Raw genomic sequence first — 24,727 nt, forward strand, 5'->3', positions numbered from 1 at the left:
TTCTCTGTCTAAATAAAAGCTTTACTGAAGTATAATTCACATACCAGCTAATTCACCCATTTAAGGCATACAAGTCAATGTGCTTCGAGTGTCTTTATAGAGTTGTACCTCCATCATCACAATCAATTTTAGAGCATTTTCACTACCACCCCCCCAAAGGTCTTACCTTTCAGCTGTCACCCCTCAATTCCCCCATCCCACCTAGTCATCCCCTAGGAGACGACTCATCCACTTTCTGTCTCTATAGATTTGTCTCTTCTGGATATTGTATATCAATAGAGTCCGTCACACAATACGTGGCCTTTTGTGTCTGGTTCCTTTCACTTAGCAGAGCACATTCAAGGTGTGTCCATGCTGTAGCTGTGCCAGCGCCTTCATTCCCTTCTATGGCTGGATGACATTCTATCGTATGACTGTCCCCTATTTTGTTTATTTCTCAGTTGATAGTCGTGTGGGTTGTTCCTTATGTTCTTTTTAACACATTGAGGCCCAGCTCTCTATTTGAGATTGCCTTTCAATTTCCAACCACTTTTATCATTTTTATCACAGTCCCAAATGACTTCTTGGTTTGCTTGTGAACGTAATCCCTGCTCAGACATTATGTTCTGAATACCCATAATAAAATTAAAGGTTGGTTCTGTTAAAAAAAAAAAAATTTCCAAGACCTGGCAGAAGAAAGGATTCAGCCCATACAGTTTCTCTTTTCTTCTGTGTAATTATTTAGGCTTTAATGATTCACTCGGTTTAGATGAGTGTTCAAACTGGCTGAGAATAAAATGAAGTTTTCCTCCAGGGAGAAGAATATTATGAGTGGGAAACAAAAATACCTTAGAATTTTAGCAGAGGAACACACCAGGCAAGCAGGCTTTCTTTTTATGGGTCAGGTGGCACCAGTAACACCCTTATTTAACCCTTTCCTTTTGGGAGCTGATTTCTCCCAGGCACGTTGTCTACCCAGGCCTGGTGTGCAGAGATGATGCCAGTTAGGCCCAGGTGGAACTCTTAAGTTTACTAGATCTCTCTGAAGTTTCTCTTAAGTGGTTTTCAGTTTTGCTAGTGTCGAGTGTGAAAATGAGGTCAGATGGAGTAAATGGGATTTGGTGGCTTAAATTGCAGGCCAGGATGCCATGCACTGGAACTGTTCAGCTTTGAATCTCACGTACTCAGGTTTGAACCTCCTGTGTGCTGGTGCTGAGCAAAGTTTCGCCAGGATTTGCGTTATTGGGTTTTCTGGTGCTGCCTGGGGACCTTGTGTGTCCCTCCCTTAGATGCCTGCCCTGAAGAATTCTTCCTTGAAAATCTCAGTGGCTTGGTAATTATGCCCATCCCTCCCGACTGCTGGATAAATTCACTTCTGGGATTTGAGGATGCATTTAAGGAGGACAAAGGCAAGTTAGCAGAGGCTGTAATGTAACAAGAGGGGAGGCAAAAGCATAATATATTTATACACCAAAATGATCACAAGATGAACATCAAAATTTAATTCAATTTCCTCTAATATATTTGAAAGTTGCTAAGAGGGTAGATCTTAAAAGTTCTCATAACAAGGGAAAAAAAAATTTGTGTCTGTATGTTGATGGATGTGAACCAGACTTACTGTGGTGGTCATTTTGCAGTATACACGAATGTCAATCATTATGCTGTACACCTGAAACTAATGTTATATGTCAATTGTATCTCAATTTTTAAAAATTTGAGATGAGCTAATTTTAAAATGTCGTCTCTACTAAGGGGGCTCTTTGATTCTCTCCCTCCAACTTTGTGTGGAAATGGGAAAAACCTTAGGCTTTAGAATTAATAGATCTTGTGGCCCTTGGGCACATCACTTCCCATCTCTGAGCTTATGTCATAAGGATGATACCTTCCAGCCTACAAGTGGGTTCATGTGAGATCAAATGGGATCACGTGTGCATAACACCCAGGACAGAGTAGATGCTCAACAGCAGCTACTTTTCAAGCTCTTCTCCCCCAAATGATTTTTTTTTTTTTTAACCCTCATTCATACCCAGGTTTTTTGGGTTTTTTTTGCGGTACGCGGGCCTCCCACTGTTGTGGCCTCTCCCGTTGCGGAGCACAGGCTCCAGATGCGCAAGCTCAGTGGCCATGGCTCACGGGCCAAGCCACTCCGCGGCATGTGGGATCTTCCCGGACGGGGGCACGAACCCGTGTCCCCTGCATCGGCAGGCAGACTCTCAACCACTGCGCCACCAGGAAAGCCCCCATATCCAGGTTTTAAAAGGAACAGTTTGTAAGTAAGTCCTCTTCCCACAGGATGGTGCCACTACCTCTCTGTGCTTGAGGGAGACCATCTTTGTCTGCCTTGAGTACCTCGGGCCCGGCAAACATTTGATAGACTTTGCTAATGTTCGGATTTAATAAATCTCAAGAACAGTACAGCCTTTAAAATGAAGTCCGTTCTCCCAATGGGGGGTGGAAACTTTTGCAGTGATTATTGGTTTTCATTTACATCCTAATGTTTGAGGATGGGAGCCATAAACTGAAGAGCCAGATGTAGATACCAGCAACTGAAAATACTGTATGAATGTCGTGAACATCCAAGTAGACGCTTTGTTTTTTCCTCCAGCGGCTTTCTTGGCAGAGAATTAAAAAGGAAAAAAAATGGCTGCATGATTTAAGAAAACACTGTGGTGTTTTGGTGATAATAACTTACATTTCTATAACGCTTTCCAGCTTACAGAATGCTTTCCCATTATTATTTCATTGAATTCTCACAAGTCCCAGAGGTAGGTAAGACAATACTATATTATGGTAAAGGAAATGCTGCCTCTACCACTTACCTACCATGTGGCTCTGTGGGTTATTTAAACGCTCTAAGCTTATTTTCCTAAGGTCTAAAATGGGAGTTGAATCATCCCTTTCTTTTAGGATCGCTGTACAGATTATATGAGCTAATGCATAAACAATACCAGCGACAGAGTAAGTGCTTAATAATTGGCAACTGTTACTACGTTCTTAGGTATAATAATCCTCACTTCACAGATGAGGAAACTAAAAGTGACCACCCATTTGCCGAAGATCACACCATTTGTAATTAGCAGAACTGGAATGCAAATCAGATTCTTCTGCCCTCAGCTTTAGTCCTCTTTCCATTACACCTTAGCTGAGATGTGCCATCAGGACTTTCAGTGCTTCTGCCAGCAAGGTCCCCCACAAGAATGAGCCTCTTACCAGTTTCTCTGATGCACTCATCTTTTCCACGTCTGCTTTTGTGTTCACAGAACATCATCAAGAAGGTGATTGGGCAGAAGTTTGTGTATAAATTCGTCTCTTTCCCGGAGATACTGAAAATGGACCCTCACGCGGTGGAGATCAGCCGGGAGAGCCTTTTGCTGCAGGACAGCGAGTGCAAGGCGCCCCCCGAGAGCCGCGAGGCCCACAGACACGGCCTGTCCGCCCTCAAGAGCGCCAGCCGCAACGAGTACATCCACTCGGGCCTGTACTCGTCCTTCACCATCAACTCCCTGCAGAACCCACCCGAGTCCCTCAAGGCCATCAAGACGGAGAAACTGGAGGAGCCTCCGGAAGACAGCCCTCCCGTGGAAGAAGTCAGGACTGTCATCAGGTTTGTGACCAACAAAACCGACAAGCACATCAGCAGGCCCGTGGTGTCGCTGCCCTCCACGTCGGAGGCCTTCCTGGCCTCGTCCGTTTCCGCCAAGATCTCCTCGTTAATGTTGCCAAACGCCGCCGCCAGCATCTCATCTGCCTCACCCTCCTCCTCTCGGTCCCCGTCCCTGTCCCCGAACTCGCCCCTCCCCTCCGAACACAGAAGCCTCTTCCTGGAGGCCGCCTGCCATGACTCGGATTCCCTAGAGCCCTTGAACCTGTCATCGGGCTCCAAGACCAGGTCTCCATCTCTTCCCCCAAAGGCCAAAAAACCCAAAGGCTTGGAAATCTCCGCGCCCCCGCTGGTGCTCTCCGGCACCGATATCGGCTCCATCGCCCTCAACAGCCCGGCCCTTCCCTCGGGATCCCTCACCCCAGCCTTCTTCACCGCCCAGGTAAGAGCCGTCTCCGTCATCCTGGCCGCCCCCAGACTCAGTGGCTTAGCGGAAGGGAGGAAAGAGCAACCGAAGCAACTTCCTTCTGCCCCTCAAAGGATAATCCGAGGGTCCCTGTGGCAAAGTCACCGTGTCACTGTGCAGGGAAATTACTTTTCCATGCCCAGGTGGGAGCATACACAAGAGGAAAGGCTTAGGGTATTGGCTACAGTGGGATGCTTGATTGGTTTCTAGCTTTTAGGGGCCTAAAGCGATCGTAAGGTGGAATACGCACACTGGCCGTCAAAGCAGATCCAAACAGTGATTTCCTAGGGAAAGCTGAGCAGGCCAGTGACGTTTCAGAAGGGCTTTATGAAAATGTTATGGGAGAATCTTCTCTGGGGGGCCCTTGATAAGTAGCCGTTTGTTTTCTGTTAATAAGAAAATAGATGCTAACCAATACGGCCATTGCAGTCGTCAGTGGGGAGCTGGGTTGTCCTGTAGTCTCTAATAAGAAATGCAGGGGCCACATCAAACGGTGAGAAGGAGAAGCTTCAGTAAAAAACAGTGCTAGTCTGAGAAAGCCCAGGTCCACAGCATAGGGGAGAGGAAAGCAAACTCGTGGAGCAGGAAAAGTCTTCGGTGCTACTAACTCCAACGTGAAGGCGGCCTTCTCCTCTAAATACGGTATCCAGATGCTCACCCTTGTCCAGCAGGCAGCTGCAGGGCAAACGCAGAGCAGGTACTGGTCAACCTACTTCTGCTTCCTATGGAAAACTGGATGCGTTTCAGTGGCAGAGGTTCACAGACCTGGATTCAGTCCCTGGCTGCACTGCTGGGTTGAAACGTGACTGCGGGTACTTGCTCTCTGAGCCAGTTTCCACATCTGTGCAATGGATTGTCGTGAGGATTAAAGGGGATAATGGCCGTGGGAAGAGAGCTGGCTACAACCGGCAGGTTTTAGTATCGTGTGACTTTGTGGCACCAGGGTGGGGTCATGCTTGAGGTGGGTAGGAGCTCTCTGTCCCCTGCCTCTGTACCCATCGCTGTAGGTGTCCTTGCTGTCACCATCATTAGTGGCAGCATAATTGAGCTGCTCATGTGTGCCAGGTACTGTTCTAAACACCGTCCATGCACCGTCTCAGTTATTTTTCATCACAGGCCCGTGACGGAGATACTATTATTGTCCCATTTTCCCAACAGAGGTAAATGAGGCACGGAGGTAAAGTAACTCATCCAAGGTCACACAGCTAATAGGCCACAGAGGTGAACTTGAACCCGGTTAGTCCGCTCCAGAAGCCATGCTCTTTAAGTAAAATGCTCTCGGCACGTGCACTGGGAAAATGCCCACTTGTCCCTGATCATGAGACGTCCGTGGAGTCTGCAGACAACTGAAAGCAGCTCTTGGGCATTTTCCTCTCCATGGCTTCTCCCAGATGATTGTGGCCCAGGGATTTCGTGTCGGCTCAGCTTGTGAGCTGGTGGTGACGGCAGGCTGCCACGGAGGGGAGGGCTAAGGGCTCGCGTGTGTGCTCTTACGTGGGGCATTTCCTGACCAAGCAAAACTGTCCAGTGACTAAGGACCGCTGAGTAAATGGCTCAGGCACAGCGGCTTCCGATGTCGCTCAGAGAAGTAACTAGAGAAGCGGGTCAAGGGGTGCAATCTGAGGATCTCCTCCCCGGCCTCCTCTGTGTTTCCAGCTGTGAGGTGTAGAGAGGCCTAGAGCCAGGCCAAGGCCAACTCTGATTTCGGTCCCTGCTTTCTCTGTGTATCACCGTCTCTGAACACGTGCCAGTCCTGTAGTTGCGTCGGAGGAAAGCGGCTCGGGCTAGCCCTGTGGTTATGGGCCTGGACATAGTGAATTTAGGGAGGCTCCGGGCAGCAGGACTGAGGATGTGTGGCTGGGCCGAGGGGAGGGGGGGACAGTGACACGAGTTAGGGACAGAGGGTGGATGTGGAGGAATGGATGCAAAGCTCAGGACTGGGAAACGGCGTCTACTAGAATGGCCTGCCAGCAGGGAGGGGGAAGCACGGGAAAGCCAGATGTTTAACAGAGGACCTGTGCCTTAGGGAGATGCACTGGCTGGTCCTCCCAGGCTGTGAGGGCAGGGCCTCGACCTGTGAACGAGCGCCATGACGTCCAAGATGTGGGAGGGCGCTTCCCGAGGGGAGAGAGAGGCACAGGGCAGGGTCTGGACTAGGACAGGAGAGGGGAAGTGTCAGCCTGGGCCTTGGATCAGGTGTGAGGGGGTGGCGTTGGGGGCTAGGTAGTGTCTGAAGCCATTCAGAGCTAAAGGAGTCAACGGCTGCCCTTGGGAAGATGGCGGAATCTCAGGACTTGAGATCCCCTCACCTTCTAGTGGGCTCAGCTCTGCACCTGGAGCGCCTGTGGCTGACAGGGAGGGAGAGGTGAGGCCAGGAGGGAGAAACCAGAGAGAGCAGAGGAAGGGCAGGACTCTGGGGTGGGGTGTTCCCCCAGGTGGGTTCTCTGAGAGCAGACAGGAGAGTCAAGTGGTTTTATCTCGACTTGACAAGCCTTGAGTCTTTTAGGATTTCGGGGAGGCCTCGAGTCAGTGTAGGATTTGGATTCTCAGAGAACAGGAGCTGTTTCAGGTGCCCCAGAAACTAACCCACCAGCCCCTGGTTCTCCCTCCAGTGCACAGTCAGAAATAGCATCAGCTCCCACAGCAGTTCTCCTGAAGTCCACTGGGCCTCAAACTGAGGGGTGAGCCCATCTCCCTGAAATCGCCCCCAGGGACGGGAGCGAAGGACTCCTGTTGGCCCCCAGGTCAACTCTGGGGGGTTCCTCTACCCAAGGGAGCGTGGGGCGTTTCTCTCACAGGCAGCAGTGGCGCTTCACTCCGCGGCTCACTGGCTTCTCTCCTCCCTTAGCACTTTCTGTCGCAGAAACAGAGGTGTGCAGCGTGTACGCAGAAACATTTGGTTACCTGTGGGGACCGCCTATCAACTTCCTTTGTGGCTAGCTTTAAAAGAGATAAACGTGTGCTGTAATAATTTGATACCCTGAAAATGAAGTTCCCAAGAACTTGTATTTATTCCAAGAATGATTTATATTTTATTGATTTATTCCAAGAATAATTCCCAGTTAGTTTCAGCTAGAAGCGTGGTAGGAAGAAGGGTAGGATTAAGCATGTCTCAGCCTGCTTAGGGTCATGTGGTTACAGTGCCCTCCAAGGAAGGACCTCATTAAACCACATACCTCGTGTAGGCCCAAATTCAGATTTGAAATTTCAAGCTACAGCATGACGGGCATGAAAAAGCATCGGCATCCTGCCACTCCCCCAACATCAAAACCACCACTCCCATCAAGAATACTTGTGGCACATCTGCTGGCACCCATACAAAATGCAGTTGAGATTAGTCTCATGAGTCTTTGAGAAACGATTACAAATGTAGACAGACACGATGATCACCACGAGGCAGCCCCAGCGTGGACTGTGAGAAACTGAGAAAATGAGAATACAAAAGCCAGCTGGCACCAAGGAGTGAGGTAGTTGGAGCTCAGCCACCGAGGTCATATTGGGCTGTTGCTAGAAAAACAAGAATGTTATCTCTGATGGCATGAGCTACAGAAATTGAGATGGGGGTGGGGGGAGGAGCCAGGATGTGAAACCCTCCTGGTTTCCAGCCAGGCACCATGGAAGCCCAGATGGTGCCAGCTGGAACTTCTGATTCTCTGTATCTTCTGCATCTGGGTGTCACCTGTCCCTCTTCCTTCCATTTGCCTCTTCTGTTAGGTCTCTCCCTCCTCCTGTCTTACCAATGTAAAGTTAGTTCAGAATCGGAGGTTGGCTCATTGCACGTCCCTCCATTTATGCCAAGGCCTCTGTTCATCTCACACGTGATGTCTAAGATGTTGAACTCAGATACGTGCGGGCACCAGGGCGTGAACTCACATCAGAGTCTGAGCATGCATGCCCTGGGCCGTTTTATTAGTAGCGGCTTTGGGTTAACACTGAGTAGAGACAGCTTGCTGAGGACTGAAATGCTAAAACCACCTTCCTGCATTTACTGATGGATGTGACAACCTTGAGCCCAGATCATAAGGTGGGAATTGGGAGTAAAATGGATGCGTGTGGTGAGGAGCGTGTGGGTAGACTGCCTCCTGGCTCAGCTCCGGAGTGGTTTCCATCTTATTGTCTCTTTCGCCACGATCACAAAAGGAAGTAAGTTTGGTTTTTTTTTCCCTTCATCCCACTCCGTAACACTGCCCTAGCTCAGCCTGCAGCTTTCTCCATACTGGCCCTACAGAAGAAGGATGTCCTTTTAGGGGCTCTGTTCACTGGAGGATGTCATTGGTAGACTTTTGGGTGACTTGACACTCCAGCTGAAGGTTCTTGCTTCTCCCAGCTCTAGATTGCCTAAGATGAACAAAGTGTGATCGTCGCCCTCCCTCTTTCCACCCTGGGGCCCGTCTTTTCTGTAGATCCTTTGTGGATCTGCCGACTTCTCCCCAGTTCTACCCTTATTCTATTTTTCCCCCTAACTCTTACCGTAGCTCCCCTGGACCAATAGGGAATTCTCCTCTTTGTCCTCTTTTCCTTCAGATCAGCACATTCAGTGCTACACAAACTTGTGTGTGACTCTACTTCTTTTTGGAAGTTCTTAAAACCATGTTTTTATTTGAATTCAGACAACTCTAGGAGTTTCCAGAGGTTCACTGTCACCTTTTGAGGATTTTTTTTAACCACAAAATGGCACTGTCATGGATTCTGTTGGCATCCATGGGAGATTAAGATTAGAGATGTTTGTTGCTACAACCTGCCCAACCATCGGCTAGGCACCTGGAGATACAGAGGTGAGCAAGACAGACACAGTTCCTGTTCTCATGAGCTTACAAGCTCGCTGTCCAGTAGGTAAAGAATAAGGGCAATATATAATGTGGGGTGGTGTGCAATTATAGAGGGCCCTGGGAACTCACTGAGGAATTTAGACTTGTTTTGATGGGAAATTAATAGCTGCTGAAGATGTAAGTCAAGGGAAACAAAAATTCCTGTTAGAATCTATCAAAAAGTAATTATTTAGCATTATTTGCAAATCACAGGAAGGACACCAAAAGTACAAGTGCCTATTTTTATGACCTTAGGACCTAGACATGACAAGGCATACACACGCACAAGATGGCACGCGGCAAGAGCCAGATACACAGTGCAGAGAAGTACCTTAGGAACAGAAGGGGGAAAGAACATGTAGTTCAACAAACCCAGACTGAGCACCTATCATGTGTCACAGGCTTTGCTTGGAGCCGGGGGGTGCAAACGTGAATTAGATAGTCCCTGTTAGTTGGGAGGGAACTCGTAACTTAAGTTGGTTAATATAGTATCCCAGACACAGTACAAATGGAATTCTTAGGTATAAAAGGAATACTAAGGAAGAAGGTATTAACTTTCTTGGGGATGGGGAAGGGTGTTGAAAAGGTGTTCGTGGAAGGGGTGATCACACTTGGGCAGGGTGTTGAAGGATCAGCAGCAATTTATCTGGCACATGGGGTGAACGGGGCACTGTAGGCAGAGGAACACCTTGAGCCAAAGCATAAAGATGTGCAAATAGCCTTGTGCATTAGGGCAGAACAGTAGTTCAGTAAGAGGGGAGGATACATTCCAAAGGTATAGGAAGTGGTGGAAGATGGAGCCTGAGTGACATAGTTGAGAATTGTGTTTTAGAAACCATCCTGATGACGTGGATTAGGGAGGGGAGAGGCTGGAAGCAGTTAGGATATGACTGTAAAATTCCAGGTGAAAGACAATGAGGACCTAAGGCTGTGACAGTGGCATGAGGCGAAAAGCGATGGTTCTGGGGGACACAGGGACTGCCACCAACAGGACTTGGTGATGGGTGTGGAGGTGCTAGGGGAGAGCCAGAAGTTCAGTATGAGTTTCACGAAAGGAAAGAAGCTCATGGGGAAAGGTTACAGGTCAGGTTTGGGCTGTGTTGAGTTTGAGGAGCCTGAAGGACATTCAGGAGGAAACACCCAGCTGCAGTTAGGGCTAAGGAGAGAGTCTGGGGATGGTCAAGGGATGGTTAATAACTGCAGAAGCAGGTGCGATCACTTGTGGAACGGCTCTAGCCCAGGGGACCATGGGCTGAGTGGTCAGGACAGTTCTGGAATGAGTGCTGAAGAACGAGTAGGTTGGAATTGTGTGGTGCTCAGGACACTTCAACCAAAGCTGGGGGTGGGGGCATGCGCGGGGGGCGGCGGGGGGGAGCTTTCACATGAAACTAGGCTATGGGGGAACCTAGAATTATGGCCAAGGAGGTTGTACTCTTTTTTTCCCTGAAACTAAACACACTGTCTTACGGGGATTGATTCGGTGTCAGTGCTCAGAACAGATTGGAAGGGAGAGATCAGAGGCAGCTGGGCTGCTTTAGGTGGCAGTTGATGAGTGCCACCTAAGTTGATAGGGGCTTGGATGCAGCAAGACTGGAAATGAGGGGGTAAACAGGAGAGTCAGTTCCAGGAAGTGTCTACAGGCCATGCCCAGAGGGTGTGGCAGGGGGTGAGGGGAAGGCATTTTGCGCCTCAGTGACTGGATGCGGGGTCGTGGACAGGGCTGTGAGTACAGAGATAGTGTCTTGTTTTACCATTGTTCCTCTGGCGCCTGATACATACTGTGTATCGGTCAGTATTTGTCGAGTGGGTAAATGGTGCTCCTGTTGATAGAAATGGATGTGTCATAAACGCTGGATTTGCAAAGAAGGTGGTGAGTTTGTGCCGTCTGGTTGAGGGGAAATCAGGAATCTCCTTTGAGGAGGTGGAGGGCATTTTGATGGTCAGAGAGGGCATGATCCAGGAGGAGGGCACTCAGGAGGGGTGTGTCTGGACAATGTTCGCTCACCAGGTTTAGCTCAAATATGAGGGCTTTCTAGAAGACTCAGTATTATGTGTAAGAAGAACTGAGTGGGGAGGATGAAACGAGGTCCTGAGAGGAGTCTTTCCCCTTGAAAATGAACACCCATTGCCTTTAGGCCCTAGGGCATCCCCTTCCCTGGCAGGTGCCAGGATCAATAAGTCCCTATCTGCCATTCAGAAGAGCTCATTTGCTAAGACTCTTCAGTGAAGGAAGAGGAAGCGTGCGTTTTGCTGGTGGCTTCTTTCTTTAGCCTCTACCTCGGGCTCAGCTTACTCTCCATGACTCAAGGTGCTTGTGGAGAGAGGCTGTGAAAGCTCACATGATACCAGAGATAACCCAGGCCAGGCTTTATAGGAATTTTCCCTAAAAGAGCAACCAACCAGTTTTTTTCTCTACGGCCACAGGATCTTCAGGCAGAACAGCGATGGGAGGGAGAGGAGTAAATGAAGTCATTTTACAGTATTTATTTGCATGTATTATGGAAGACATTTCGAATGTATTTAACATGAGAAACAGAAGGCTACTGTATTCTGAGTATATCCTGTATCCCTTAGAAACAAATATGCAAAACATCTCAAATTCAGACATGGGTATGAATTTTAGACTATGAAAATATATTCTACACCTCATATGTTGCTCAGAGGATTAAAAAGAAATGGATATATATTTATGGCCATGGATGAGAGAAAGGGAGCTAGCTATGTTTTGTAGTTTAGCAGATTCACTGTCTCTTTAGAGCTGTGAGACTTCATTGGTAGGTAAACTAGGAGGCCCTGAACACACTGGTTTTAGTAAATGTTAATGTGGCTTACTGTGGTTGGGACCTGGCTTCAGAGTAACATGCAAATACTAGTTCTCAGATCACCTGAGCTGTGGACTTGACCCTAACATGACTGAGAGGAACCTTAAAGCACCAGCTGACTAGGTGGGTTTGTCTGTTTCAGAACATTAAGTACTTTTCCATATACAGTTGAGGATTTCTCCCATGAATAGGTGAAATACAGTTCATCAAGTACACTTTTAATTAATTACTAATGATAACAGTCCTGAACACTTACTGAGCATTTGCTCCAGGCACATATTAAGAGCTTTACATAGATCATTTATTCTTCCTAACAATCCTGTAATGTAAAAAAAGCAGGCATTTTTCTCCCTGTCTTGCAGATTAGAAAACTGAGGCATAGAAAGGTTACCTGGCTAGTAAGTAGTGGTTCTGAGATTGGAACCCTGGCAGAGCCCATGCGGAGCCACTAAGCCTGAACCGTTAGGCCAGATGGCCTGGCAGGTTTGTGAAATTGCCTTGAATTAGAACAAATGGGAAACTTATCCAAAACAAGTATTTATCCTAGTAACCTCATAGGTCATTCAATATGTAGGAAATGCTGTAGAACCAAAGACTCAAATAATTTGAGTCTTTTCAGCAGCTTGTTTGAGAACCTTTGGATGTTTGTCTCCTTTCCACTGAACAGAGCAGACCTTTCAACTTAGGTTTAAGCTAAATGTTCTGGATAATAAACGAAGCTGTTAAGGCCAATTCTAGGAAAAAAGAACACTTCAGCATCTAGCATGATGCAATCTGAAATGCTGGCGCCCTTGCTGTCGTTCTTCCTACACAGAGCACCTTACTGACATCACAAAACCACCGAGGGGCCCCTCCTAGTCAGCAAAGGTACAAAACCACCCTAGCCAGGGCGCTTGGCTCCGCTGAGAATAAAAGCTATGCAGACTTGCCAGCTGGGGCGGTAAGTGTTGTTTCTTCTGCACTCTGGCTGGCTTGCAGGCCAGGACTCCTGCTGCGTGTATGCAAGCAAATGCAATCCTTGGCACTCTCCCAGGAAACCCAGAGTTCTGGCTTTATACCCAATCTGACAAGAAAGGATTTTTTTTTTCCCCCCTCCAAACCATTGCCAGGGAGATGAATTCTCATGAACCCCATATCCGGAGTGAAATCTGGAAAACCCAGTTCAGAGCTTTTGATGAAGCTGCTACAGGATATTTTAGCAGCAGATCCTGAAGTATTAAAGGGCTGTTGATAGGGAAAGTGAAGCTTGGGAGGCCCTTTAAAAAATGTGTGTGTGTGTGTAGCCAAAGGAATGGATGTCCACTGTAGAAAAATAAGAAAATATAGATAAGAAAAAATAAAGCCCTTTCATGGGATCCCATTTACTTGTACAATAAATCTTGTTTAATGCGTGAGGAGGAGCAGATTGAAGAGCACCTGGACAAAAGTTGCTAGGAACTTGAGTTTTCTACTAGAATGCTTAAGGAAGGTAACGTTTCCATACTTTCTTCCTTTATAAAATTGCTCATACAGTTAGCATTGAAATAAATTAAGCTGCACAGCCCTGCAGAAATAACAAAGTTGTCAGATTTTCCTAAAATGGTGAAGCTTGTTTCTTGGTTTGTGGCTAATGCCCCTGGCCACACTACTGACCACAGCTGGAGTCAGGTGATACCTGTATCAAAAACTGTGTGTGTGCTTCTTTCCCAGACACCAAATGGATTGCTTCTGACCCCGAGCCCACTGCTGTCCAGCATACATTTCTGGAGCAGCCTTAGTCCAGTTGCTCCACTGAGTCCTGCCCGGCTGCAAGGGCCAAACACGCTGTTCCAGGTGAGCATTTGGAAACAAACTTTTAAATGTGGAATTTCTAAGGGATGTGTTTCCCCAGTAAATCCTGCAAGGTAATATTTTTCACTAAATGTAGGGCAGAGCTCACTGTTTAAGTTTCCAAAAGGAATTCATGTTCACGTGGCTGCAAAAGGCTGTCTTCAGAGGCACTGAACTCCACTGTATTTTCACTGAGGTGGAGTTCTCATGTCAGATACCCATAAATAGAACAGTTAGTTCTTGAAGTGTTTTGGATATTTTCACTGACTATGAAAACTGGAAACTTATTAAGGAAAAAAAATTTTTAATTGTATTTTATAAAATCTCATAAAAGACTAATACTAATAAATACAAATAAAAATATACAAATAAATACTAATCTATTAGTCAACATAGTGACATCACAAAATAAATTGAAAAATAGTGAACAGCTTCTCCAAACTGTAATAGAAAAGTTACCTGCATAATTCTATGAATCAGAATCAAGTTCTTGTTCCAAAAAAAAAAAAAAAGCTTCCAGGTCATTTGGTTAAAAATGCATTAAGCCTCCGCTGTTTTATCTTGTAAAACTCCCTGTACTAGGTAAGCACATTCGTTAGTCATTCCCACACTAGAATCCTGCAGTAGCATCACTTGCTATTGTGTGGAAATCAGTATTTCCTCTTGGAGACCCAAAGATTACTCACTGACCAAGATGTCACTGTTTGAATATGTGAATGTAGTATAGGAGGGATCCTAGGGACAGGATGAAGCGAAACTGGATAAAGTACAAACCCCCTCTTGACCTGATTCTAGCCTGGTCTGTCTCATTCACCCTGCATCCCACGTCTGCCCCCGCCCCCCAACACGGCTTACCCCAAGTTAGTTGTGGTTCTTTTGCTCTCGTTGCATCTAGCGCTTGCCACTTTGTATTCATCTCGCAATCTCCCCACTAAACTGTGGGCCCTCAAGAGGCCATCTTGTTTGCTGTGGTGTGCGCCTGGCATCTAGCACATTTCTTGGCACACAGTAAGTGTCACTGGCTGACTAAAGAATGGATGCCTCAGAATTCATCAAGAGATGTCTAAGAAAGTTAAGTGTTAAAAAGATCAGGCCTCCAGTGCTTTTCTGAGCTGTTCATTTTGCTTGTCAAGTTTAGTGTCTACTTCTGTGCCATGTGCTGTACATGCTGGTATTTAGGGTCTCATTGGGAGAAGGGTGGAGCTAAAGAGGTTTTGATTACTGTCTTGCTTCTCTGGTTTCCTAATAGGGTTGAGGTAGGGTGTCATGATGTGACTGTATCCCTGGAGTAATCAGGTTTCTCTTCCTGGCCCTTCTTCTCATCACAAGAAATTGAGGATATGGTCATGCACAGCCAATGTGGTGATTCTTAGCCATTTTAACTCAGGCAAGGAAACAAAAACTAGAAATAGTGAGCAAAAACCAGTGAGCAAGTGCAGTATTAGGCAAGTTTTAGATTAGGAACCTTTTGGTGGGGGAACTAACACCTTATTTCCTGGAAGTCTCCAGATGGGAGCAGCAGAGAGCTCCCGAGTAGAGCAGAAAGTAGTTGTATGGTGCATACCTACAGCCAGCTCCGTGGCGGTAGGGACTGTAATACTACTCTAATCCTAGAACCTAACACAGGGCCTCTCTAGGCTTCCCTAGATACTTGTGAATAATGAACGGACTCTTACTTCCCTCCTTACTGGGAATTCTGCCACCTGACTGGTGCAGGGCTTGGTGACCTCCGAAGGAAGCCATGGAGAACTACTGGTTGGGAGTTCTTTGAGATCTCTTGCCTTAGACACTAAACCTTTTCCAGCCCGTTACTCCCAACAGGAACAGTGGTTCGTGTCCATAGTGATTCTACACATTAGTAAGGTATCAGGAGCTCTGGGAATTGAGAGAGAGGCATATCCCTCCTCTTCAGTCACTACTGTAGACCAGTGGTTCTCAAAGTTAACGTGCAACAGAATCAGCTGTGTTAAAATGCAGTTTGCTGAGCCCCACCCCCCGTTTCTGATTCAGAAGGCCTAGGATGGGGCCTGATAAAAACATTCTTTCAAGTTCCTAGTGATGCTGCTGCTCCAGGAACCACACTTTGAGAACCACTGAGGACCAGTGGTTCCTAATTGACATTTAGAATTCTGCAGAAGAAATGCTGCATTTAAAGGCTACCTGCTCAGAATTTTGATTTCACAAACTGGACCTGTCCTCTTCTCCTGGAACCATGCAAAACAATTCCTGAAAAGGAAAGCGCAACCAGGTTTGGATGGCTGACAGGTCGCATGGCCTTGGGCCCTCTTTTTGGGATTGGGATCCATGAGACTAAGGAAAAGCAATTTTGTACCTTTTAAGTATTATTACTCTTCCTATGATAAGAGCATTGAGCTGGTGAAAGCTGAAATTAGCAGTTTTGAAAATGGTAAACAACATGGTAAGAAGAAGAATAATTTGATTTTTAATAATTAGACATTTCAAATGATGGGTTTCAGAATTCAGATTACTATCAACAGTACCCCTTTTTAAACTAATGAAAATAAGTTTCTTTAAAAATAGCAAGCCTCTATCACATATGCTATGTGAATGTGTTAGAGGAGGAAACAAATTAGACTTGGCCTATAGTAAGTTTTAAATGAGGCTGGCAGATTTCCTGCTATGATGATTAGAAAAGATCAGAATCCTTAGGGTAACAGTTAACAGAGCTGAGGGGTTTTGGCACAGAAGGTCCCCTGATATTACTATAGTAATTGAGAGCAGATACTGAAAATTTTAAGGGAAGGAGAGTGAAGATATATTACCTTTTCTAGAAGAGGTATGCTTTGGAATCTAGACACGTTTTAGTGAAGAGAGAGATGCCAAAGACATTGTGCTAAATCTAAATATACAACCTTGATTTATAAATAGAGATGGGTTACAACTGGACTGTTTGGCATTTTAAGCTTGTCTTTAGGATGTCTGTTCCACTTCTGAAACAGGTTTTGATCAGATTTGGAATACACCTAGTCGGTACAGCTAATATCTTGAAACAAGGTAATTTTCAATTGAGAATGTTTTCTGTAATTTTTAATTCAACAAATCTAACCCAGCAAATATTTGCAATGCTCTGAGGCAGGGACTGTGGGGATATACAATATGTGAATAATAGATGTGTAAACAAAGTGCTACAGGAACCCAATAGGAGTAGCTCTTTCCAGCTGGGGACTGGACAGAAGCTCCAAGGCAGAAGTGTCACCTGAGCTAGGAAGAAGGGACAGGATTTTGGCAAAGTATATTCTAAATGAATAGATCTGTATCATTTGGATATGAAAGTACATAGTCTGTTCTGGAAGGAACTGGGTGATAGGAGACTGGTTGGAAAAGCAGCTGTGGGATTTGAATAGTATTACCAAGGAGTTGTTAAGTGATAACCATGGAAGGCTTTTTAAGCTGGAAATAGCATAACATCTCTATTTTAGAAAGATAGCGCTGATATCACAGTGTGGAGAAAGGACAGAAGAGAAAGCGTAAGGGGCAGGAAAACATGAGGAAATTTATACTATTCCAAATTCTGAGGGAAGAATCATCTTTTAGATAAGAACAGTTGAAAACAGTAGTATATTTAGAAGACATTCCAGAGGTAAAATTGAGAGGATGACTTAGTTGAGTGTAAGAAGTAGGTAGTGAAAATTAGGAAGAGGCAAGGATTACTCAGTGATTAGAAGACTGGGAATGCTACTGATAACAATAGTTACCATTTTTTTGAGGGCTGCTGTATACCAGACATTGTTCTAAGCACACTTTTTCATGGCTTTTTATTTAATAGTCCCAGTAGTTCTATTTGAAAATATAACCAATTTCACGAGAAAAAGAAAAGATAACTAAGGCCCAGAGATGTTGCTCAACTTACCCAAGATCACATGTTAATAAGTGGCAGAGCCCTGATTCATGTTTAGGGTTGAGCTCCTTACCACCACTCTTCTTGACGTAAGAGTGAGTGGGGAAGAGGCATTGGTGGGGATATCTAACTGACATCAGGAAATGTTTGTTGAGTCCAGTATAGGAGAAAGGAAGGCTGAGGACAAAAGTTGGGGAATGCTGTAATTTAAGAAAAGGGACTGTGTGTGGATGATTTGGCGGGGTGGGGCAATAAAGGGGACTATGAAATATGTCAGAAAAGCCAGGCTAACCAAGAAGAAACTATGACAACTGAGTGTATAGAAATAAAGAGCACAGGACAGAAATCAGTAACAAAACCAAAAGCTGATTCTTTTGAAAATACCAATAAGATGGACAAAAACTGAGAGAAGATGTAAATAAACTCAAAGAATGAAAATTCAAAATCTGTTCTTCCAATGTTCACTCTTAATCAATGGGAATAGTGGTTAGGAGCACGCCTTAAATAAAAAGAGTATAAGCTAAATGCAAATAGACTTGATAACCCAGCTGAAACGGAGAAAATTCTATGTAACATTAAAATTCCAAGTGTCAGGAAAGATACAAAAACCTTGAATATAACCATTAAAGAAACTGGAATAGTAATTAAAGAGCACCATCCCCCAACCCCTGACAAAAATAAGTTGGGCAGTTTGGTACAGAAAGCACAGTATCCTTCAGTCAGAGTTTAAACTTGGCTTTACTGCTTCTAAGCTATGACCTTCAGCCAATCAGAACTTAACTAAAATCCGTTTTTTTCATCCATAAAATGGGGATAACTGAACTTTTATAGGCTCTAGATATCAAATGAAATGACAACCACTGATAAACTGTAAGGGACTAGACACACAACAATTACTGAAATAGCCTGAAAATTGCAAAAATATATTTACTTGTTCTACAAATATTGTACTTCTAACACATGCCTGGCTCTGTAGTTTGATACTTACTGATGAAGTGAAGTTTAACATTCAGCTTATCTAGACTAAATAGGAATTAAACTAGAAGACAGCCCAGGAGAGGAGCATTGTGACACATATCATCCTGGACAATGAAAACCTAGTTTCCAACAGTTTTAAAAGGTCTTTAATTATTTTGTTAAAATTAAATGGGAGTATAGCTGCTGTATTTTAGACCTGAAAAGTATCAAATCATATACCTTTGTCCTATTTATCATCCTAGTTACCAACAAGACAGAAATTAACTTTAGTCCTTAAGTTTTGGCACTTATGGGTGATCTCTCTACTCAGTTTGATATTGTTTATCATTTTAATTAGAAATAGTACTTAAAAGATTTAGAAAATAATATCTTTAAAGATAAGAACCTTCCTCATTTTTAACAGTTACCGAGAAGCATCATTGTAGTACTCTGGAAAACTGACAGCCAATTTCAAAATACAGTATGAGAAGTTACTGATTTACATGCAAAGAGGCAGTTTCCTGGTTTTCAAAATTAATTTTTCTTAATATTTAAAGCAAATTATCATTCTGAATAGATTGGAATCTTTTAGAGATAGTATTAGAACATACTTTAGCAACATATAAAGTACATATTTTTTTCTAGTAGCTTAGGCACATAAAATAATTAGGGACATTTTCTAAGCCTTAGCCTCTGTTTGCTGTATGTAACCTTGATTTCATTGTCATCTTCCAATCACACATTCTGTAAAATAATTGGCAACTGACCTCTATCAATCACAGGGGTGACGAGAGAACTGATCCACTGTGGTCTGTCTAGGAATGTAAAGAACTCAGGTCGTCCCGATGGATTTGCAATAACTATTTTAAAAAATCTTTTGTCCACTACAGTTCCCTACACTGCTTAATGGCCACATGCCAGTGCCAATCCCCAGTCTGGACAGAGCTGCTTCTCCAGTACTGCTTTCTTCGAACTCTCAGAAATCCTGATGACATCTGGCCACGATTAAAGACTCATTAACTGATGAAACAAATTTGTCCCCATGGGCTAGTTTACCTGTGTCGTGAGAAGGACGTTGTGAAACCCGTCTGTTAATTTGGTTTGCACTTTTCATAACATGGATGGTCTAGATTTATGTTACCATTTTAAAAACTTTTTTATATTCAAGTATATATGAAAATCTGTTTTGCATTAAGTGAATTTTAATGTTTTTGTTTTTTATATCTTCTTAGCTCTTAAGTGTTGAACACTGTTGACAGTGAAGAACTTTTCTTAATGGTTTTCAATGTAACTAATAAGGATGTGAAGCTTTTTTCCTCTTTAATTCTGCATATGCTGAACTGTGCTTATATACACTATAACCAGCTGTGCCTTCCTTTGCATTTAGTTTAATGTAAATGATTTATATATTTTTTAGTATTAAGAGAAATTGTTTGAAAGACAAAAATTAGTATCAAACAGCTCTCTAGTGGAATTTCATTATTTTTCACAAGTAGGCAATATGAAAGCAGATTCATATTCTTTTTTGCTTTCAACTGTATGAGAATTGCCTTAGAACCTCTTTTGAACTGAAATTCAGTGAATATAATGTCCAAGTAATGTTTTTATAAGAAAAAAGCCATATTTAGACAATAAACATTCATAAAAGAAAATATTCTAAAGTGCATTTTTTGAGAAATGAACGTTGAAAGGCTAGCTTCCTGTTTACAATCTTTTAGACTCCTTCCAAACAAAAACCTGAGATGGAAAAGCTATAAAGTTCACTCTATACATGCCCCTGGAATATTTCCTAGTTTAGCACAGTCTTGTTTAAAAAAATTAACCTGGTTCTCCCAGTTTTCCATAGAGAATCATACCTCTCTGATGCATTTACTGTATCATTATGTTAGGGTTTCTCTAAACCCCAGAAACTATAATTAACATTTAAAAATCCTATGCTTTGGAAGAGGTTCACAGACTGGTTATGAATACAAATAACAAAGAAACAATTTTGTAACACCAGGTGTCTTCATGTGTATAGGTATAGCCTTGCTTGTGGAAATTGAGAGGTGTAGGATACACTGCTTTATGTATTACTGTTTATGGTGAGAATGAAGGAAAACTGATAAAAGAAATATAAAATTCTTCAGGAGCCTCATCATTGTGGAACTGAACTGATTATTTAACAATTTGGAATATTCAGCAGTAAATTCTTCTGTGCAGTGTAGTTTAGAGCAGTGATAATAGAAACATATTTTCTGTTCCTTCAAAAAATCACCAGGCACTAGTCTACAGTGCCACTCTGTATATGAAGTAGTAAAGTTCTAATGTAAGATAAAAGAACTGGAAAGTGCCCAGTGCTTCCAATTCAAGATTAAGTTAGTTATCATCCTTAACTATAACAGAAACCAATTTGAAATGTGGCTAAATAATTCATTGATCCAAATGAGGCATTAAATGGCAGGGATTATGAGAAAGGGTAAAAAATCAAGGTTGCCAAAACAAATATTTCTTGAATTTTCAGGAAGTCTAAAATTTTGTTTTGACACTTACAAAGTGAGATTTTCAATTGGAATTGAGCATCTCTGTGTTTGGGGATGTATATGCCCTTATCTGGGGGAAAAAATCCAAACACTCCAATATGCATCTTTGAATATAAAATAATGGGCCTGGTTCCAAAAATCTCCAAATAGACACTACTGTCACTCCCTTATAGGCTAAGGATAATTCTGTACATTTAAAATAAAAGAGCTGGTCCAGGGGACTGGTATTCACCAAACATAAAATGTTAGAAGAGGCCTTTGAGAATGCATCCAACCACCATTTCCAGTTAAGGACAACTGCACAGGAGAAGTGGGCGTTGCCTAAGGCTACAGAGTTCATTAAAGGTAGAGCAATGATTGCTGCTCAGCCCAGTTCTAGTTCCCCATGCCTGGCTATAGGTAACTACTGGTCCAAAACTGTATGTTAGGTAGAAAAAAACAAAAAAAGCATTAAAAAAAAAAAACCCTGTTTTGTCAGATAAGAGCACACCTCAAATTCAAGATTCTTACAGAGAAACTAAGTCAATGTGCAAAAACCTCAACCAAAAATATTATTTTAAATGTAAATGTTGAATGTAAATCTGATTCTTGTACTCCCTTCCTCCAAATACTATGATTAACATACACTCTAGCTCCACTTATTAGAAATGGAAAAATACAATAATTTTTGATGGATCAAAAAACTCACTATAACACAAATAGAGAAATGGAGGTATTGAAGTATAACACTTACAGCTCTGACTCATTCTGTGTGTTGGGTTGGTTGGTTTGTTTTTCTAAACAATTATTTTAGTCAGAAAATAGGTTTCAAAAAACATAAGAAATAACTTTGTTTCCCCCTTTTTATATGTTTGCTTGATCAGTGTTAAAATGCTGTGTATGGTAAAGTTTTATAGAACTATAACCTAAACGTTGGTCTCTTTGTACACATCTTTTCTATGACTGCAAATCTTCATTCAACTTTCATATATGTATCATTTTTACTGTTATTTTTGTTCAATAAATACTTTGTGATAAAAGGTGTGAAGAGGCAAGTGGATTGGTTTACTTCCATTTACTTGGGATGATCCAAATTCCACCATTCCATAGGGTGTAAGTTGGAAAATGAATTGTTATCTAGCTAAATATTGCACATCGAGACACACTATGTATATATAAATCTTATTTAAACACAGATATTTAAGGAAACAAATATACTTATTGAGGTTGAGTTGGGTGGAAGGGAATGGATTTGAAAAGTGGTCCTGTGATCTCTTAAATATGAAGTTCTATCTGTCATTCTGTACTGACATAGGGAGGTAAGGAGAATGGGAAAAACGAAATTACCATTTATTCTTTTAGCTACAAATAATATCAAGAAATTAAAGCCATCCCACGTTCATGGATTAGAGCACTTAATATTGTTAAGATCACAATACTACCGAGAGTGATCTACCAATTCAATGCAATTCCTGTCACAATCCCAAAGAAACTTATTTTCCCCAGAAACAGAAAATCCCATCCTAAAATTTACATGGAATTTCACGGAACCTTGAATATACAAAACAATCTTGAAAAAGGAAAACAAAGGTGGAGGACTTACACTTCTTGATTTCAAAACTTATAAAGCTACAATTAATTAAAACATTGCGGTACTGGCAGAAGGACAGAGATGTAGACTGAGAGAACAGAATTGAGAGCCCTGAAATAAACCCTCATACCTATGGTCAACTAATTTTCAACATGGATGCCAAGACCATCCAGTGGGAAAGAGACAGTTCTTTCAACAAGTAGGGCTAGGAAAACTACATACTCATATGCAGAAAAATAAGGTTGGACATTCACTTTACACCACAGACAAAAATTAATTCAAAATGGATCAAGGCCCTAAATGTAAGCGCTAAAACTAAAACTCTTAAAATGGGGGAAAATATTCATGTTCTTGGATTTGGCAATACCAACTTAAATATGCCACCAACACCAGAGGCAACAAAAGAAAAAATAAACTGGACTTCATTAAAATTAAAAACTTCTGTATATATCAATAGGACATCATCAAGAAAGTGAACACAACCCACAGGAGAAAATAATTACAACTCATATACCTCATAAGGGTCTAATCTAGAATATATAAAGAACTCCTACAACTCAACAACAAAAAGACATCCAACCAAATTTTAAAAAGGGCAAAGGACTTGAATAGACATTTCTCTAAAGCAGATATACAAATGGCCAGTAAACACATGAAAAGCTGCCTAACACCCAGTCATTAGGAAAATGCAAATCAAAACCACAATGAGAAACCACTTCACAGCTATTAGAATGAATATAATGGGAGAAAATTTAAAAAGCAAGGACGAGGAGAAACTGGACCTCATATATTACTACTGAGAATGTAAAATGGTACGGTCACTGTAGAAAACAGTTTGGCGGTTCCTCAAAAAGTTAAACATAAAATTACTAACTAACCCAACAATTCCACTCCTAGGTATATAAAACCCAAAGAATTGAAAACAAGGGTTCAAACAGATGCTTGTATACCAGTGTTCATAGTGACATTATTTACAACAGCCAAAAATGGAAAAAAAACAGTGTCTATCAACAGATGAGTGGATAAGCAAATGTTGTATAGTCGTACAACGTTATTCAGACATGAAAACAAATGAAGTTCTGACACATGCTACAACATGGATGAACCTTGAAAACATCATGCAGGTGAAATAAGCCAGACACAAAAAAACAAGTGTGCTATGATTCCACTTACATGAAATATCTAGAATAAGCAAATTCATAGAGACAAAAAGTATTGGATTGGCCAAAAACTTCGTTCAGGTTTTTCTGTATAACGTCTTACAGAAAAACCCAACCGAACTTTTTGGCCAATCCACAATATATGAGAGGTTACCCAAGAGCTGGGGAAAGGGGAAAACGTGGGAGGGTGGGGGTTAAATCTTAATGGGTACAAAGTTTCTGTCTGGAGTGACGAAAAATTTTGGAGCTCGACTGTGGTAAATGCTTTACAACACTGTGAACGTAATAATTAATGCCACTGAACTGTATACTTACAAAGTATAAAAACGGCAAATTTTATGTTATATGTATTTTACCACAATTTTAAAAAATAGTAAAAACAAAAACACACACACAAAAAACAATCACATGAACTGTCTTGGGTCAAAAAGATCGTTATAACATGTTAACAAGTACTCTTTCAAATGTAAGCTGATAAAGCACCAAATAGAATGCAGCCACTTCTATATATAGAGTAACATATTCAGTGTGTTAACAACATCACTTGGAAGGAAAACAAAAAGGCATCCTCTCTTACCTTTAAGAACCTTGTCAGTTTAAGATGAATCACGTGTTCAAGGTTCAATATTTCTGAGTTTCAATTGTCTTCACTGCAAAGTTTTCAGAATCTGAATGGTGCTCAAGTATCAAAAAAAATCAAATTTCTTAGTAAAATGAAGAAACATCCCCAGCTTTTCCTAGGAAGAACAATTTTATGTAACTGCTGGATACAGTTCTTCACCTTTTATATGCAAGAATCAAACAAATGGATAACTATGTCAAATTCCCAACAAATATATCATGAATGAAATGAAAAATCTGACAATGATACTTAAAAGTGCTATCCTATAAAATTACAGTAAAGATTATTAAATGAATGGCCAGCACAATTATAAATTAATTGCCATTGACACAGTGAGACTTCATCATCTTAAGGAGGCCCATTAAGAGAAAATGATCCCAGAGATTGGTTCAAGATGGCAGAGCAGAAGGACGTGCGTTCACTCCCTCTTGTGAGAGCACCAGAATCACAACTAACTGCTAGAACAATCATCGACAGGAAGACACTGGAACTCACCAAAAAAGATACCCCACACCCAAAGACAAACGAGAAGCAGCAGTGAGACGGTAGGAG

General features: G+C 42.6%; 2 protein-coding genes across 14 annotated transcripts in view; one reads left to right on the forward strand and one right to left on the reverse strand.

Moving 5' to 3' along the window:
• Positions 1 to 21,846, forward strand: part of ELK3 (ETS transcription factor ELK3) — a 68,836-nt gene extending 46,990 nt beyond the window's left edge. Inside the window, exons 3-5 of one of the 2 annotated variants that reach the window (XM_022562367.3) lie at positions 3,240 to 4,022; positions 13,366 to 13,488; positions 19,192 to 21,846. In XM_022562367.3, the coding sequence (XP_022418075.1) occupies positions 3,240 to 4,022; positions 13,366 to 13,488; positions 19,192 to 19,290 (1,005 nt within the window). In that variant the 3' untranslated portion in view covers positions 19,291 to 21,846. The remainder of the gene's footprint in view (positions 1 to 3,239; positions 4,023 to 13,365; positions 13,489 to 19,191) is intronic. The other variant, XM_022562368.3, reaches the window with a different exon arrangement.
• The window catches only part of CDK17 (cyclin dependent kinase 17), a 125,163-nt gene continuing 100,436 nt past the window's right edge, over positions 1 to 24,727 (reverse strand). For 10 of the 12 annotated variants that reach the window (XR_016395031.1, XM_022562416.3, XM_089921151.1 and 7 more), the window contains one exon: positions 1 to 24,727. This exon is cut by the window's right edge. The gene's annotated coding sequence lies outside the window, so the exon portion shown is untranslated. The other 2 variants (XR_016395030.1, XR_016395029.1) reach the window with 2 other exon arrangements.

This window comes from Delphinapterus leucas, chromosome 11, assembly GCF_059928025.1.
Source record: "Delphinapterus leucas isolate spDelLeu-1000000601 "Yukka" chromosome 11, BTC_Dleu_Yukka2, whole genome shotgun sequence".
NCBI lineage: Eukaryota > Metazoa > Chordata > Mammalia > Artiodactyla > Monodontidae > Delphinapterus > Delphinapterus leucas.